Source organism: Dreissena polymorpha, chromosome 4, assembly GCF_020536995.1.
Source record: "Dreissena polymorpha isolate Duluth1 chromosome 4, UMN_Dpol_1.0, whole genome shotgun sequence".
NCBI lineage: Eukaryota > Metazoa > Mollusca > Bivalvia > Myida > Dreissenidae > Dreissena > Dreissena polymorpha.
In genome coordinates, this window is record NC_068358.1 from 56,899,565 (window position 1) to 56,913,937 (window position 14,373).

The window sequence follows — 14,373 nt, forward strand, 5'->3', positions numbered from 1 at the left end:
CTGATAAATTCCGATCAACCCCAGTTAAGACGGCCTGCTGCGCGTCTATTAGGGCATGAGCGTCAATAAGGACATATACGGTATAGCCCTAAAAAGTTTTGTGTCAGACGGACTGACGGATGCACAGACAAGCCCAATATTATATCCCTCCGCCTTTTGCGTGGGATAAAAGCTAATGGTCATGTTGCAACATGTTGCATACACCTTTTAACATAATACCTTTGATGTAACAATAGTACCTATAGTTACAATTACCTTGAATTTGGTTATTCTGATTAACTTATTATGACGTATTCTTAAGAGCTAAAAAAACTATTTAAAAAACTTGGTTTGCCTTGAAATGAGATTACTTTAAAAGAAACTAAACAAAAGTTACTTAAAATTTTCTTAAGAATAATGAAGTTCTGCTATCATTGAAGGATTAATATCCCATGGGATGAACTTTGCTGTCATTTTACACTGTGTAATAAAGTGTTACCATGCACATTTTGTATTGTGTGCTTTGTAATAAAGTGTTACCATGCACACTTTGTATTGGGTGTTTTGTAATAACGTGTTACAATGCACATTTTGTATGGGGTGTTTTTCATTGTAGTTATATAAGTCAGCAATTCACCTTAAATGACCAAAATTGTCGTTCTTTTTTAAATAGACACAGGGGAGGTATGCATAAATTATAATATCCAATATATTCATGAAAAACATCTTGAGCGCCTGCATAAATCTTAGAAAGCATGCAGTGTATATAATCAACTTTGAAAGTAAATGAAATCATTGATTTACGATAGAAAAAAGATTAAAATGTGACGCACATTGAGCAGTATTTGGTTTTGAATTTAACTTCATTCACTTACATAAAATTGTTAATTTTAAATTTGCATGTTTGAAAGACACATATTCCTATAAAGCACTAATTTTCCAAACACATTTAGCATGATTTTATCCAAAAAACATTCCTTACGTGTAAACTCACACTTTTCAATCCAATAATTAATGTTCGTGCTTTGAAAACAAGCTTGTTTTAGGCACACTTTCCAAACAATCCCAAAACCCTAGGTCCCAATGAGCAATCACTAATCACTGGCTATGAAGCTCAGATCTGCCCTCCTTGACAACTTCAGAATGCAGAGTATATCCCTTATAACTAGTTGTCCAGCTACAAATATTTCTTTGCCTGCTAAATATACTGCTGCCACACTAACCTATCAGGTGTTGCTTTCACTACACTATTCTTGTGATACTTACTGCTAATTGATAGGATTCAAAACTCAAAAGATTTTTCTGGCTCAGCTTGATTTGCTGAAGAAATGGTAGAACTTTTCTTTGTTTTGTTCTACACAAAACAGATATTCTTTTAATCAAAATTTTACATTGCATTCTTAAAATTCCTCAGTAAATCAGCTGTATTGCTATGCTGAACAGATTAACTAATTATTTCATTCATTATTAAAATTGTCACAACCTCCATTTGTATGTTATTGGAAAATGTACTCTTTTAGAAATTGTAATCTTGTGAAAATACCAAAGTTAACAAGTGCAATAGATTTATTACTTAAAATGCAATCGTCTGGATGAAATGTAATAACATTATCTTTTTGTTAATTTTCAATGAATCTACAATGAACTTTTTGTTAATAGTTATTAGTTTCTAGATCGAAATATTGATATAAAGTAAGGAATTATTTTTTAAATAAAAAATAGTTGCTACGAATATTATGAAATTATCAAAAATCAACTTGAAAAAAATAAATATTAACAGATGATTGGAGTGACAAAGAGACACATTGTTAAAACCTCACAAACTTTCATTAAACTCTAATCCCAAAATATTCTGAAATAAATTTCAAACATGTGGAGTATTGATTTGCAACTCCATGCTCAAAGAATGTGTTATCCTTTAATTCTAGACCAAATAAAGCATGATCTTCATCCGAAAGACAACAAACTATTTATTGACAGATTTCTGCAGAGAAAGTAAATGATACCTTAATGTTAGAGATAATACATGGAGGAATGTTATTCTGCATTGTTCAAACATTTTTTCCCCAACTTGGGAGTCTTCACTTCAACAATTCATAGTAAGATAATAATTTATTTACTTGGTCATATAAACGTTTTATCTTCACCTACTTCAAATTGAAGTTGTTTTTTAAATATAAGTTACCAAGCATTGACATTTAAAAGTAACAAGTGACCTCTGATTATAAATTAAATTTATATTTAATTACAATCTACATCATGAGTTTCTTCAAAATAAATAAAAATGGCATTGCAAAATACCTAAAAGGCTGTTGCAATAACTAAAATGATATTCACTTATTTTTTTACAAGACAAAGGAACAAATTGTTTGTTTTTATTGAACTATACAACAGGATATGTGCCTAATGGGCACGGAAACTCTCCACTTTTGTTTCAACTGATGTTAACAAGAGGACCCTTATGGCCCTGAAGCGCTCACACTCACGTGTTCAAGGTACACCAGTTGTTGAAGCCTCGACCTTGTGACAAGTTTTTGACCCCACTTGACCCAAATTCAAACATGGTATTGATATTGTCAAGATAAAGATTTTGACAAGTTTGATCAAGACTGATGTATTAACCCATTTATGCCTAGTGGACTCTCCCATCCTTCTAAATTTGGATCAATTTATTTCCAAAATTAGGGATGTCTAGTATATTTATTTCGATATTTAGAATATTTCTTACAGAAATTCCTTTAAGCAAACAGCGCAGACCCTGATGAGACGCCGCTGTTTGCCAAGACCTTTTTTCTAAACGCTAGTCATAAATGGGTTAATGTGGCTTCTAGAGTGGCAATATGCAAATAAAAAACAATTGTTAATTTGCAAAACAAAAAATGACAAATAAAAGATAACTTCTTAATTGAATAGTTCCCAAGATTGGGTATTTTGTCCATGTGCATATCTTTCAGCAAAGCTGGCTGGATCATCAGCGTTTATAAACATTTACTTCATCTTGTGTAAATATTCATTGTTAAAACATAAACAGGATCAAACAGCCATGATCAAACAAGAAATCTCCCCTTCAGCATGCACAGTTATCAAAACAATCACTGAAACATGTTTTCTCTACGATAAATAAACACACCTCCCTTTAAGAGGCAACACTGTTTTCATTTCAACATATCAACATTTTCAAGTCAACACTTTTGTATTTGTTTTGTTTGTTTGTTTGACTGGATTTTTTCAACAGAATTGCAGTCATATTATGGCAGTAAGTTTAGCAAGCCACACTTTTCTTGGGATAAATGGTTTACATGTACCAACACTAAATGCACATTATTACTTATGCATATAGTAACTAACAATTGCCCTTCTTGAATCAGAGGCATGGGAAAACAGGCTTTAGAAAGGATTTTACAATCCAACACAAGCTATGTGGCCTGGAAAGGGATTGAACTGGAGTTCTTCAAATTTACGGTCCACTGTGATTTACCAACTTAGCAAGCCGGGCCGTTTTTTCGTATCTTGAATTGTTACCGGAATTGTAACTTGATTTTTAAGACCTTTTTGTGGAAATGGAAAATCGTCATATCTGTCACATATCACATTAAATAATCATCTGTATTATTTATGATAATATTGGTAAATACAAAAGACTAAGCGATCTTTTAAATATATAGTCTTTTGAAGATTGAATGTAAACTGATTTACATGAAATGCAATAATTGCTACAAAAGTGAATCAAGGCATATGTCATGTGACCAATTTACCACAAACAGAGTTATTGTACCAGATATTGTAATTAAAAAATCCTTAACGAGCCTGATCATGATTAAGCTCAAACCACATCAATCCCCAATTTATTGGAATACCTTAATTCCCAGATGTATTTGAGTACCTTTGCAGTAATGCAAGCCAGACAGCTTATGATGAAGTTTATTAGCTGTAATGTGACCCTCCCCACCCAACATTAATTACACACAATGGCTGACAGCCTGACAAGGCTTATCAGCTAGTAAGAATACAACAGTGGCCATTGTTTCATCTGTGGTATGCTATAAAGCACATTTACCTGATAAACTTGTCTCCCATATCATAACATTTGGTCTCAGTTTATCAAGATGTTGTTCAGACTGTTATTTTTATTGTAAATGTTGTTGAGGGATGAACTGAGTCACATCAGAATTAGAAAAGAGAAAAGAAAGTTTTCAAATAAATATTACAGCAACAAACAAATTCGTTTAATTGATATCCCCCTGCAAAATAAACTGTGTTTTATATGAATGGGTCCTTATATTCTTTAAAACAAATAAAAAATTGTAGGGTAATTGTTTTTATGCATTGCAATTCACCTCATTGATATCTATACACCTGGAAAGTTTTATGTTGAAATCTTGTAGCATACTTGAGATATAGCTCTGAAAAGTTACTATATACAAAAACAACAAAGGGTAATAACTTTTATGCAAGAACGTGTATGGCTATGGCTCTTGCTCAAGGCATGCAATGCTCCTGATTGATATAATAAATATATTTATATACATCCAAAAAGTTTCATGTTGAAATCATCTATCCTATTTGAGGTATAGACCTGAAAAATTGAATCATACAAATACAACAAAGGGCAATCTTATATTTAAGAAAATTTAGGGTTATGATTCTAAAGCATATCAATCGTGTTGAAATTTTGTATCATATAAATATAGACCTGATAAATTACATCACACAAAAAAAATCAAATTGCAATAACTCTTAGTTAAGAAAATGTAGGGTTATGGTTCTTGTGAATGACACCTACAAAGTTTTGTGTTAAGATCTTATATAGTTTCTGAGATAAAGCCTGAAAAGTTTGTAAATGACAAATGGAGGTATGGGCAGACTGACAACACCAATTCTATTTCCCTTCACCTTTGGTGGGGGATAAATAAGATTACCAAAGTCAACCTAATTACATCACAAGATTGCTTGTTTATCCATACCACAGAAGCAAAGTATATCCAACAAGGGTAAAACATCTAAATGTACAACTGATTATGGGATAACAATATTTTGCCATTATTTATGTAAAGCATGAAGAATTTTAAATTTATACATTTCACAATTCATAATTTGATTTAATTGTCATAAATACAAAAACAACATCAAATTTAGTTGACATTAGTTTGACACATACCACAGTGCAATGGTCTGTAGGCAATTTTTATTTTAAGCTGTATGTACCTTCGTCTGCAGCGCGCTTCACGCGCAGCTCTATCTGCCCTTTCTTTACAGCAAGATCCACAATTCCCTGCACCTGGGCCAAGGTCAAGGTTGTCACGTCGCGACCATTTATCTCCAGGAGTTCGTCACCTTGTTTCACTTCCTGGACGTCTGCTGCGCTGCCTGTGGGAATAATGGGTAAAGCAATCCAGATTGTGTTCTATTTTTAGCATCCTGAAATTCATATCAACCATACAGGAAAAAACAAATAATAAGATATTAAAAAGCAGTGTTCTGTCACAATATATTCTTTGCAGACTGGACCTACAACCTAAAGCTATAAAAACAGTCAAGTTAAAATGGATGACCTACTTTAAAGGAGTTATATAAATTTGTAAACTGAGTAGTTGTACAAATATTACTAACAACACTCTAAAGTCATTTCAGTTTTTTACCCCAAAGATATTGCTCCTAACAAACTTAAAATCTGACAAGGTCACAAACAAAAGGGAAAACAATCAAATAGAGATTGCATAAAACACAAAGTGTGCTTTGCTTGTTAGGCTATACACTTCTATTAATTTGTTGTTGTTAAAGAATTACTTGGCAAGTGCTGTGAAAAATAAGGAGGACGTATTCTTAATACTAATAACAGATAATTAATATGTTGAGCAATAAGAAAATGCACAGATGTCTGTTTTTGATTGGGAGGTCAGAAAGTGTTATGAAATATAATAAACAAGAGATGTGTTCGTCAGAAACACAATGCCCCCTATTGCGCCGCTTTGAAAAAAATTAATTTGTTTTGTTTTTTTTCCTTTGACCTTGAAGGATGACCTTGACCTTGAACTTCCACCACTCAAAATGTGCAGCTTCATGAGAATGCCGCTTTGATTATTTTTTTATTTTTTTTACCTTTAACCTTGAAGGATGACCTTGACCTTGAACTTCCACCACTCAAAATGTGCAGCTTCATGAGATACACATGCATTCCAAATATCAAGTTGCTATCTTCAATATTGAAAAGGTTATAGCCAATGTTAAAGATTTCGGACGGTCAGACGCCATATAATTGACATTCGACCTTGAAGGATGACCTTGACCTTCACCTTTCACCACTCAAAATGTTCAGCTCCATGAGATACACATGCATGACAAATATCAAGTTGCTGTCTTCAATAGTGAAAAAGTTATGGCCAATGTTAAAGTTTTTGGACGGACGGACAGACGCCATATATTAGACATTTGACCTTTAAGGATGACCTTGACCTTCACCTTTCACCACTCAAAATGTGCAGCTCCGTGAGATGCACATGCATGCCAAATATCAAGTTGCTATCTTCAATATTGAAAAAGTTATGGCCAATGTTAAAGTTTTCGGACGGACAGACGCCATATAATTGACATTTGACCTTGAAGGATGACCTTGACCTTTCACCACTCAAAATGTTCAGCTCCATTAGATACACATGCATGCCAAATATCAAGTTGCTATCTTCAATAGTGAAAAAGTTATGGCCAATGTTAAAGTTTTTAAATGTTAACGACGGACGGACAGACTGACTGACATACTGACTGACGGACAGTTCAACTGCTATATGCCACCCTACCGGGGGCATACAAAATAATTTGTCAGAAAAGTGAATAATGTTCTACCATTTTGTTAGTTGGTTACATTTAGTTTGGGATAATTGGGAAAGGAAGCCACAACAACCAGAAGGAAATGGACAACAAGCTTAAAAAAAACAACAGGTATGCCCCATCTTAGTTTGGATAAAATGTTTCAACATCAAGTTTGACTAAGATAATACTTTAAGATTAGAACGTGACATTTGCCCCAAGGACAAAAATGCCCAATTATTCCACTTCTGATTTCAAATTTGACCAGCGACCTCTAAGTGTCACCTTGACCATTTGGGTAAGGAGATGGGTATAACTTGTAACACATTATCTTACGATGGTTAACAGTTGTGCCAAAATATTTATAAATCCCTCAATACATGGCAAAGTAATGGCTGAGATAGGAAATTTTTATGGACATCAGATCAGAAAAATGAATGGGCAGACACTCAGAGAGATAGTTCCATTGAAATATGCCACTCTTTCTAAGTTGGCATAAAAAGGCAAATCTTTATTAGATCATTGGAGAGCAAGAACAAGAATGATTTGGCGATATCATTATGCAACTTGGCTGATGTAAGACTGGCAACCCCACACAAAGGAAACATAAAAAGGTGTATTTTTAGAAAAAACATGATATGGTTACAAGGATTGTAAGAAAGGCATTAACAGTTATCTTTTTCAACCTTTCAGGGGAAGTAATGTTCATGATGAAAACTTACGCTCAGGTTCAATAAAAACATCGTCATTTTCACTTGTTTCACTGCCTGCATAGGTAATACAAATACGTTATTAAATTTCATGTTCTGATACTGTTTTTTACACTGTTTTCAATTATGGGGTAATAAATAGATGGGCATTGTCCTAACACAAGGGCAACATTAGACTAATTAAGTTAACCTTATGTTTCAATATCAATATCAAGAAAAAGAAAGGTTGGAACAACAATCCTCGCACTGTCTTTTACATAATCTTACTTCTGAAGCAAAATGACTCAAACAAACAAGTTGCACTGTAAAATACAAAAAGCCTAAAAGTAATTAACTACTCAATCAACAATTTCAGCACTAAAAACCTAAACAAGCGTTACAATTGAACATAATTTAAAGTAAAATTCTGATTGACTTTATTGCTCAAGAATCAAATGCTGAAAATCACCTTAGGCGACTTGAGTACAAGCATGACTGTGCCTTCTATAAGAACTTAATTTTCCACTGAAGCTGTGTTTTCTTGACTCTAATCATTTCACACCAAACTCACCTAGGTTGACACGCTGGACTGTTACAGGCTTTTTCTTTTCAATTCCACCGTCTAGCACAAAGCCAAAGCCGCGCTCATTGTTCTTACGCTGGCTTATTCGTATGATCTTTTCAACGGAGCTCTGAAAAATCGTTCAAATATTATTGTTACACTAGGTGATAAATGGCCAATAAGCGTCATAATAATTCAAATTGTGTTAAAGCTCCGGTTAACTGTCAATGATAAAAGAACGGAATTGAAGAAAAAAATGCAAGTGCAAGTTATCTGAAATAAAAAGGATTTGTGATATAAATATTAAGCACCAATGAAGTTTGAAGCACATTTACGCAATTCTGTACAAACGATTCAGACAACTCATCAATTTAAGTAAAATTAAATTCAAATAAAATAATTTAAGTCAGGGGAACAACTCTTTATACAAAATTTGTTAATAAAATTGAGTTACTTCCCTTCACCACGTGGTGTTACAAGGTAAACAGATGTAGTCCAAAACAATACTGTCCTATCTACATTTCGGAAGTAAATGAATATAAAGTTAAAATAAAATTGATTATGAAAGCAGTGCAAAAAGTGTGTTGTTGTTTTTTAAATAGAAAAAAAAGCAATCAAAATTATACTAACATTAATGAAAGATACCTTCATTTTTGCGAATATAAGTTATTTTTTCAAAAAAGCTAGTAAAACCAACAAAATGTGACATTCCATATTATATGGTTATATAAATGTGCGTACGTATAGAAAACAATTATCGAATAACTCAAGGATACAATAGTGAAAGCAATCTTTGCAAATTTTACAAAATCCATATTTTGTAACACAGTCTGTCATCAAAGTAATACGTCTGATGATAAGAGCTATTGTCTTGTTTATATTGATTTTTGTAAAATGATTAGATAAATTTGAATTAATAACAAACCAAATAATAAATACAAGTGATTTTGAAACTGAAAATATGACAGTATTTGTGCTTCTTACATACATTAACACTGGCATATCAAGTTTAAGTTCAGACATTATACGTACATCACAGTGTTTTTGATAATAAGAAAATCCATGTCTGTGTTACAAAATAGTTGGCGAAGGTAACTGAAATGCTATGTTCCAATATATTCCTTTACATAATATAACAAACAAGAGATTTGTTTGTCAGAAACACAATGCCCCATAATGCGCCCCTTTTTTTTTTGATCTTGGACCTTGAAGGATGACCTTGACCTTTCACCACTCAAAATGTGCAGCTCCATGAGATACACATGCATGCCAAATATCAAGTTGCTATGTTCAATATTTCAAAAGTTATTGCAAAACTTTACTGTAAGGTTAAAGTTTTGGGACAGAATGACAGACAGAAAAAAAGAAAGAAAGACAGACAGGCCAAAAACAATATACCCCCGATCTATCAATCCGGGGGCATAAAAAAACAACAAAAAAACATTAACATTAATCCTAAAATGTGGTTATATACCACACAGTATAATGTAAAGAACTTGAGATCCCAAATCCATATTTCTATTTTGTAAATGTATTGGTGCTTATGATTGGGAAATAAATAGTTTGAGAAAATGAGTATGGATAGAACCTTTTGTAAACATTCTATGTTACTTAAAAGATGCAAATAATATATTTTGCAAACAAAGATTGAACTGAACTGTTAACTGAAGATGATATAAGAAATTGAGAATTAAATTGGTGCATAAATAGTAATTAACACATAAGATGGATTATTTCTGACTGTAATACTGAAATATTTTGACCATTGAATGTCATACATTCCAATTTTGGGTGAAATAAGAATCACTTAATAATGGTGGTTATTGAAAAAAGACCTTACAGAAAAACCAATCAAAATGTCTGATCCAATAAAATTCATGTCAAAGTATTCATATGGCTTTTTTGTTTCAGGCTTTACTTGAAAATATCCACAAAATGCAAAAATTTGAATATAAAAACTTGTCACGGTAACAAAACATCAATTTGGAATAGGGTTGAACAAGGATTTTAGTCTCCTATTTGGAAAACATTGATCCATAACCAAGGAACCATAGCTCCAGACTTACAAAAATGGTATTTGGGATTTTTGAAACCTCACATTACAATTAATCAGTCAGAAAACTTCCACCAGAACTATTTTTTAGTTTAACAACTAGACAACATTAATAATCATGAGGGAAAATAGTGGCAACAATGAACTAAGTTAAAACTTCAGCCTGTATCACCCATTCTTCTTACAGAACTTCCTACATCTCTGATCATATCTGCAAAATCATCATCCCCAATACTGCCATCCCTTGATAGCTCCTGTACTGCTGCAGCATGGCTTGGTACTATATCAGGTATTTTACTAGCAGGCAATTCAGGGATTCCATCTTCTGAATTCATCTCAATACTTTCATTTAAATTTCCATCTTCAGGCCCATGGATGTCATCAAAATGACCTTGTGTTTCATTCCCAAAGTCATCATACTCTTTGTGTGCAAAGTCTTTCTGTTTTAAATAATCTATTTGTTCTCCATGAAAACCACTCTCCTTAACTAAAACTGATTGTTTAAAGTTCTCTGACAGAATTAGCTTCTGGTTTTCAGGATGACCTACTATGGCTTGTTCCTGATTGGTCACGGATTCCAAAGTCTCACTCACCAATTCTTCGGCAATTTGACTTGTGTTGGCAGAACAGTCAAATCTGTCCTCATTTTCAATTGTATCGTCCCTAGCATTTTCCTGGTTAGCCATATTCTCAACTGAATCATCATGTAATTCTTGCTCAATGTCTGCTTCAGTTCTCTGACGATTTTTTTCTTTAAACCCAGGAACATCAGCTGGTTGTTCCTCAAAGAATTTTTCAACTGAACTGGCCTCTGTATCATTTCTCTTACTTTCTTCAGCATCGTCATCTGTCATATTGCTAACCATATGATTTGTGGCATCGGTGTCCTTGACAGCATTTTTATCGCTCTTTTCTGGATTGAATTCTTTTTCTTGGTGGTAACCAGACTGTTCGAACAGTGTCCGCGCCATGGCAATCTTGTCTTTTGATGGTTTAGCAGCAGGCCGAGGCATAGCATTGGCAGGGAGAGCAACTGTTTGAGTATTACATGATGCCGGAAAAGCTTTGGTGGTTGGATTAGTGTGAATGGGTGATACATTTTGCAAATACCTATCTGTCGCACTTTGGGCTACTGACAGCTTGTAAAAGAAAAACATAAGCATGTAAGGCGAATGGTGAATGAAGATGATCTTACTTAATTATATAACTTGGGAAATGTTATAATCACACATTATCATTACAAATAGCATATAGCAATTTTTGGGCTTTTAACAGTAGTATGAATTGGATTATAGTTTTATTTGCAAAAAACTATGTACATTATCCAGAATGAAAACTACTTTGATAATGCTGAAATGAATCTTGTGCATGATTTAATTTTCTGATAAAGACAACAAACAAAACTGATGTTACATTCAATAGAAATAGCAATATTTAATATGAAACTTTTGAGGAATATAACATTTGAACCAGCTACATTTCTGATGCATTCAATTACAAAAGATGCCGTATAATTGCTTTCTTTTTTCACCTGTTAACTTAAAAAAAGAACTACAACAAGCACAGGTGGTTAGCGTGTGGCTATGATATTAATTAGTGAAAACATCATTTTGAATGATAAATAATCATATTATAACGAAAAATTAACTTTTCTGAAAAAAAATATTTCACTATCAAATATATATATAACAAGGTATGCAACTCAAAATCAGCCCAAAACGGGGTGCATCGCTTTGAACAGCCATATCTTCATCAATTTTGCAGCGATTTTCACGATTTCGGTCTTATTCAACGCAGAAATGAATTTCCTTTCTGGAAATGTATATGTCTTGCAATATTTTTACAAATGCTGGGTCACTTTTAAGAAATAACACGATACACAACACGCATGACCCAGTTGACAGTGATCATGCTGTCTTTAAGACTGAAATCTTCACGGAGTAGTAAAGGGCAACTTCCCTATAAAGTTCATGTAGTTCGATACCATAATTCAATAAAACGTATGAAAAAACATTATTACCGTTCTTGTCGTTACATTCTGCATCAAGACTAACTGTCCAGCGCCGTTTGAAACCTTTGTTTACATACATTTCAACTAACTGACATTTTAAACATACGAGTGATTTCATTGGTCCAATGCGGAGGTGTGTCTTTACAACTGGAGATTTCATTCATAAAGAATACATGATCACTGTCAACTGGGTCATGCGTGTTGTGTATCGTGTTATTTCTTAAAAGTTGACCCAGCATTTGTAAAAATATTGCAAGACATATACATTTCCAGAAAGGAAATTCATTTCTGCGTTGAATAAGACCGAGATCGTGAAAATCGCTGCAAAATTGATGAAGATATGGCTGTTCAAAGCGATGCACCCCGTTTTGGGCTGATTTTGAGTTGCATACCTTGTTATATATATATTTGATAGTGAAATATTTTTTTTCAAAAAAGTTAATTTTTCGTTATAATATGATTATTTATCATTCAAAATGATGTTTTCACTAATTAATAGCATAGCCACACGCTAACCACCTGTGACAACAAGAAGCATTTAATCCATCTAAGCCGAAAAGCAAAACTTCTGTCACCTCTAATTAGAACATCAATATTTAAAAAACAACATAAAACTACCGGTAATAAAGAGTCATATTGATTGTATTTTCTCTACAAGTTTTAAAAAAAGAGCTCACTTCCATGAATAAATCAGTAGAAATTTCTTAGTATTGCAAATAGAATACCTTATAAGCCGGTAACATGCCATTTTAAATCACCATTAAATAAGAAATTTCCATTTAACAATACTTAAATAATATATTGGACAGAAAGCCAGAAGTATCTTTGTGCCTTTTGTATGAAATTATATAGATAACTTAAATAGACAAAATGTATGAAGCTAAATGTGAAATGTTCCAGAGTTCTTACCTGGTCAGTTTCACGTATATATGGGTCAGACACCGACCTGTCATGACCAAACCTCTGTTCACGTGGCAACAAAGCCTGCGGTGTAGTCGGGGAGAGAGGTGTAGGCTCATAACTTGCAAACTTTGAACTACTTAAATCCAATGACTTTGTTTTTGAATTATTGAGTTCAGAACGTCGCGATTTTGCTGGGGTATTTTGCACTTCCTTCTCCTTCACCTCAAATGCCTGCGTAATGTTTTTAATTTTAGAATTGCTGTTGGGAACGTTCACCCTGTTCTTGTTCTCGTTACTCCTATGAGATTCGTTCACACTGTTTTGCCACTTTTGTAACACGCTGTCTTGCGACTTTTGCGTCTGCAGAGGTCTTGCCTTATTGGCTGAAATGTTCGAGCTACTTTTGTTTTTCACCAAGGACTCATCATCACTCAGTATCTTGTTTGGTGTTGAAGATTTGTCAGAGGAAGAGAACACACTGTCATTATCGCCTGACTGATGATTTTCTGAGTCTGAGTGACTGTTGTCTTCTCCACTCGAGTCTTTGGCCCATGGTGCAACCTCAGGCAGCTTTGGTACCAGCGGGTCCTGTAAACATCAGTTATTTGAGGCACATTCTGAGAAAACTGGGCTTAATGCATGAGCGAAATTGTGTCCCAGTTAAGCCTGTGCAGTCAGAACATGCTTATCAGGGAAGCAACTTTCTGTCTATACAAGATTTTGAAAGGAACTTATTTCAAATGAAAAATTCAATAAAAGGAGAACGTGTCTTCCTTGATAAGCCTGTTCATACTGCACAATCTAATCTGCAATCAGCCCTGTTGTCGTAGAATGCAGCTTACATACGCATTATAATGTAATAGATGACTCCGTATTGATTCAGTAGATGACTCTTGTATTTAATTTATATAAAAAAAAATATAAACAATCTGTTATATAACATAGTTGCTGTATTTAAATCAAACATACCTGTGTTAACTTTTGTCACATGACTTTTAAATGCATCTTCAAGATGAGAATGAGAATGTTAACAAATGTTGAGAGAATTCTACGCAACTACACGTTCTTTTGGGTAAACTATGAAAGTACATGCTCATGTCAGACAGCATTTCATGTGAAATATTGATTTCAATTTACTAAATGAGAAAAACAAACCACTGCAGGCTTTGATTTTGGTGATGCCATAGTTCTTGTGGTTCTCTCTATGGTGATTGCAGGTTCATCATCCATTGGGTAGACATTCATTGACTTGCGTCCAGAGCGGTTTTCTCTGCAAAACCCAAACATATTTAAATTTGAACTTTTTCATCTTTAAGATGGGGCTAAAATTATTCCTTTGAGCGGATGGCATTATGATTGATGATGATCACCA

The 14,373-nt window shown here is 33.6% G+C and overlaps 1 protein-coding gene across 8 annotated transcripts in view; it reads right to left on the reverse strand.

Annotated features, from left to right (window-relative positions):
- Positions 1-14,373, reverse strand: part of LOC127878914 (LIM and calponin homology domains-containing protein 1-like) — a 159,205-nt gene that overhangs the window by 28,003 nt on the left and 116,829 nt on the right. For 4 of the 8 annotated variants that reach the window (XR_008048848.1, XR_008048845.1, XM_052425462.1 and 1 more), the window contains exons 8-13: positions 14,157-14,271; positions 13,008-13,589; positions 10,273-11,226; positions 8,044-8,164; positions 7,506-7,550; positions 5,185-5,346 (exon numbers count right to left, since the gene is read on the reverse strand). Coding sequence is in view for 3 of the 8 variants with exons in the window: in XM_052425462.1 (XP_052281422.1) it covers positions 5,185-5,346; positions 7,506-7,550; positions 8,044-8,164; positions 10,273-11,226; positions 13,008-13,589; positions 14,157-14,271 (1,979 nt within the window). In the remaining 5 variants the exon portion in view is untranslated. The remainder of the gene's footprint in view (positions 1-5,184; positions 5,347-7,505; positions 7,551-8,043; positions 8,165-10,272; positions 11,227-13,007; positions 13,590-14,156; positions 14,272-14,373) is intronic. The other 4 variants (XR_008048847.1, XM_052425463.1, XR_008048849.1 and 1 more) reach the window with 3 other exon arrangements.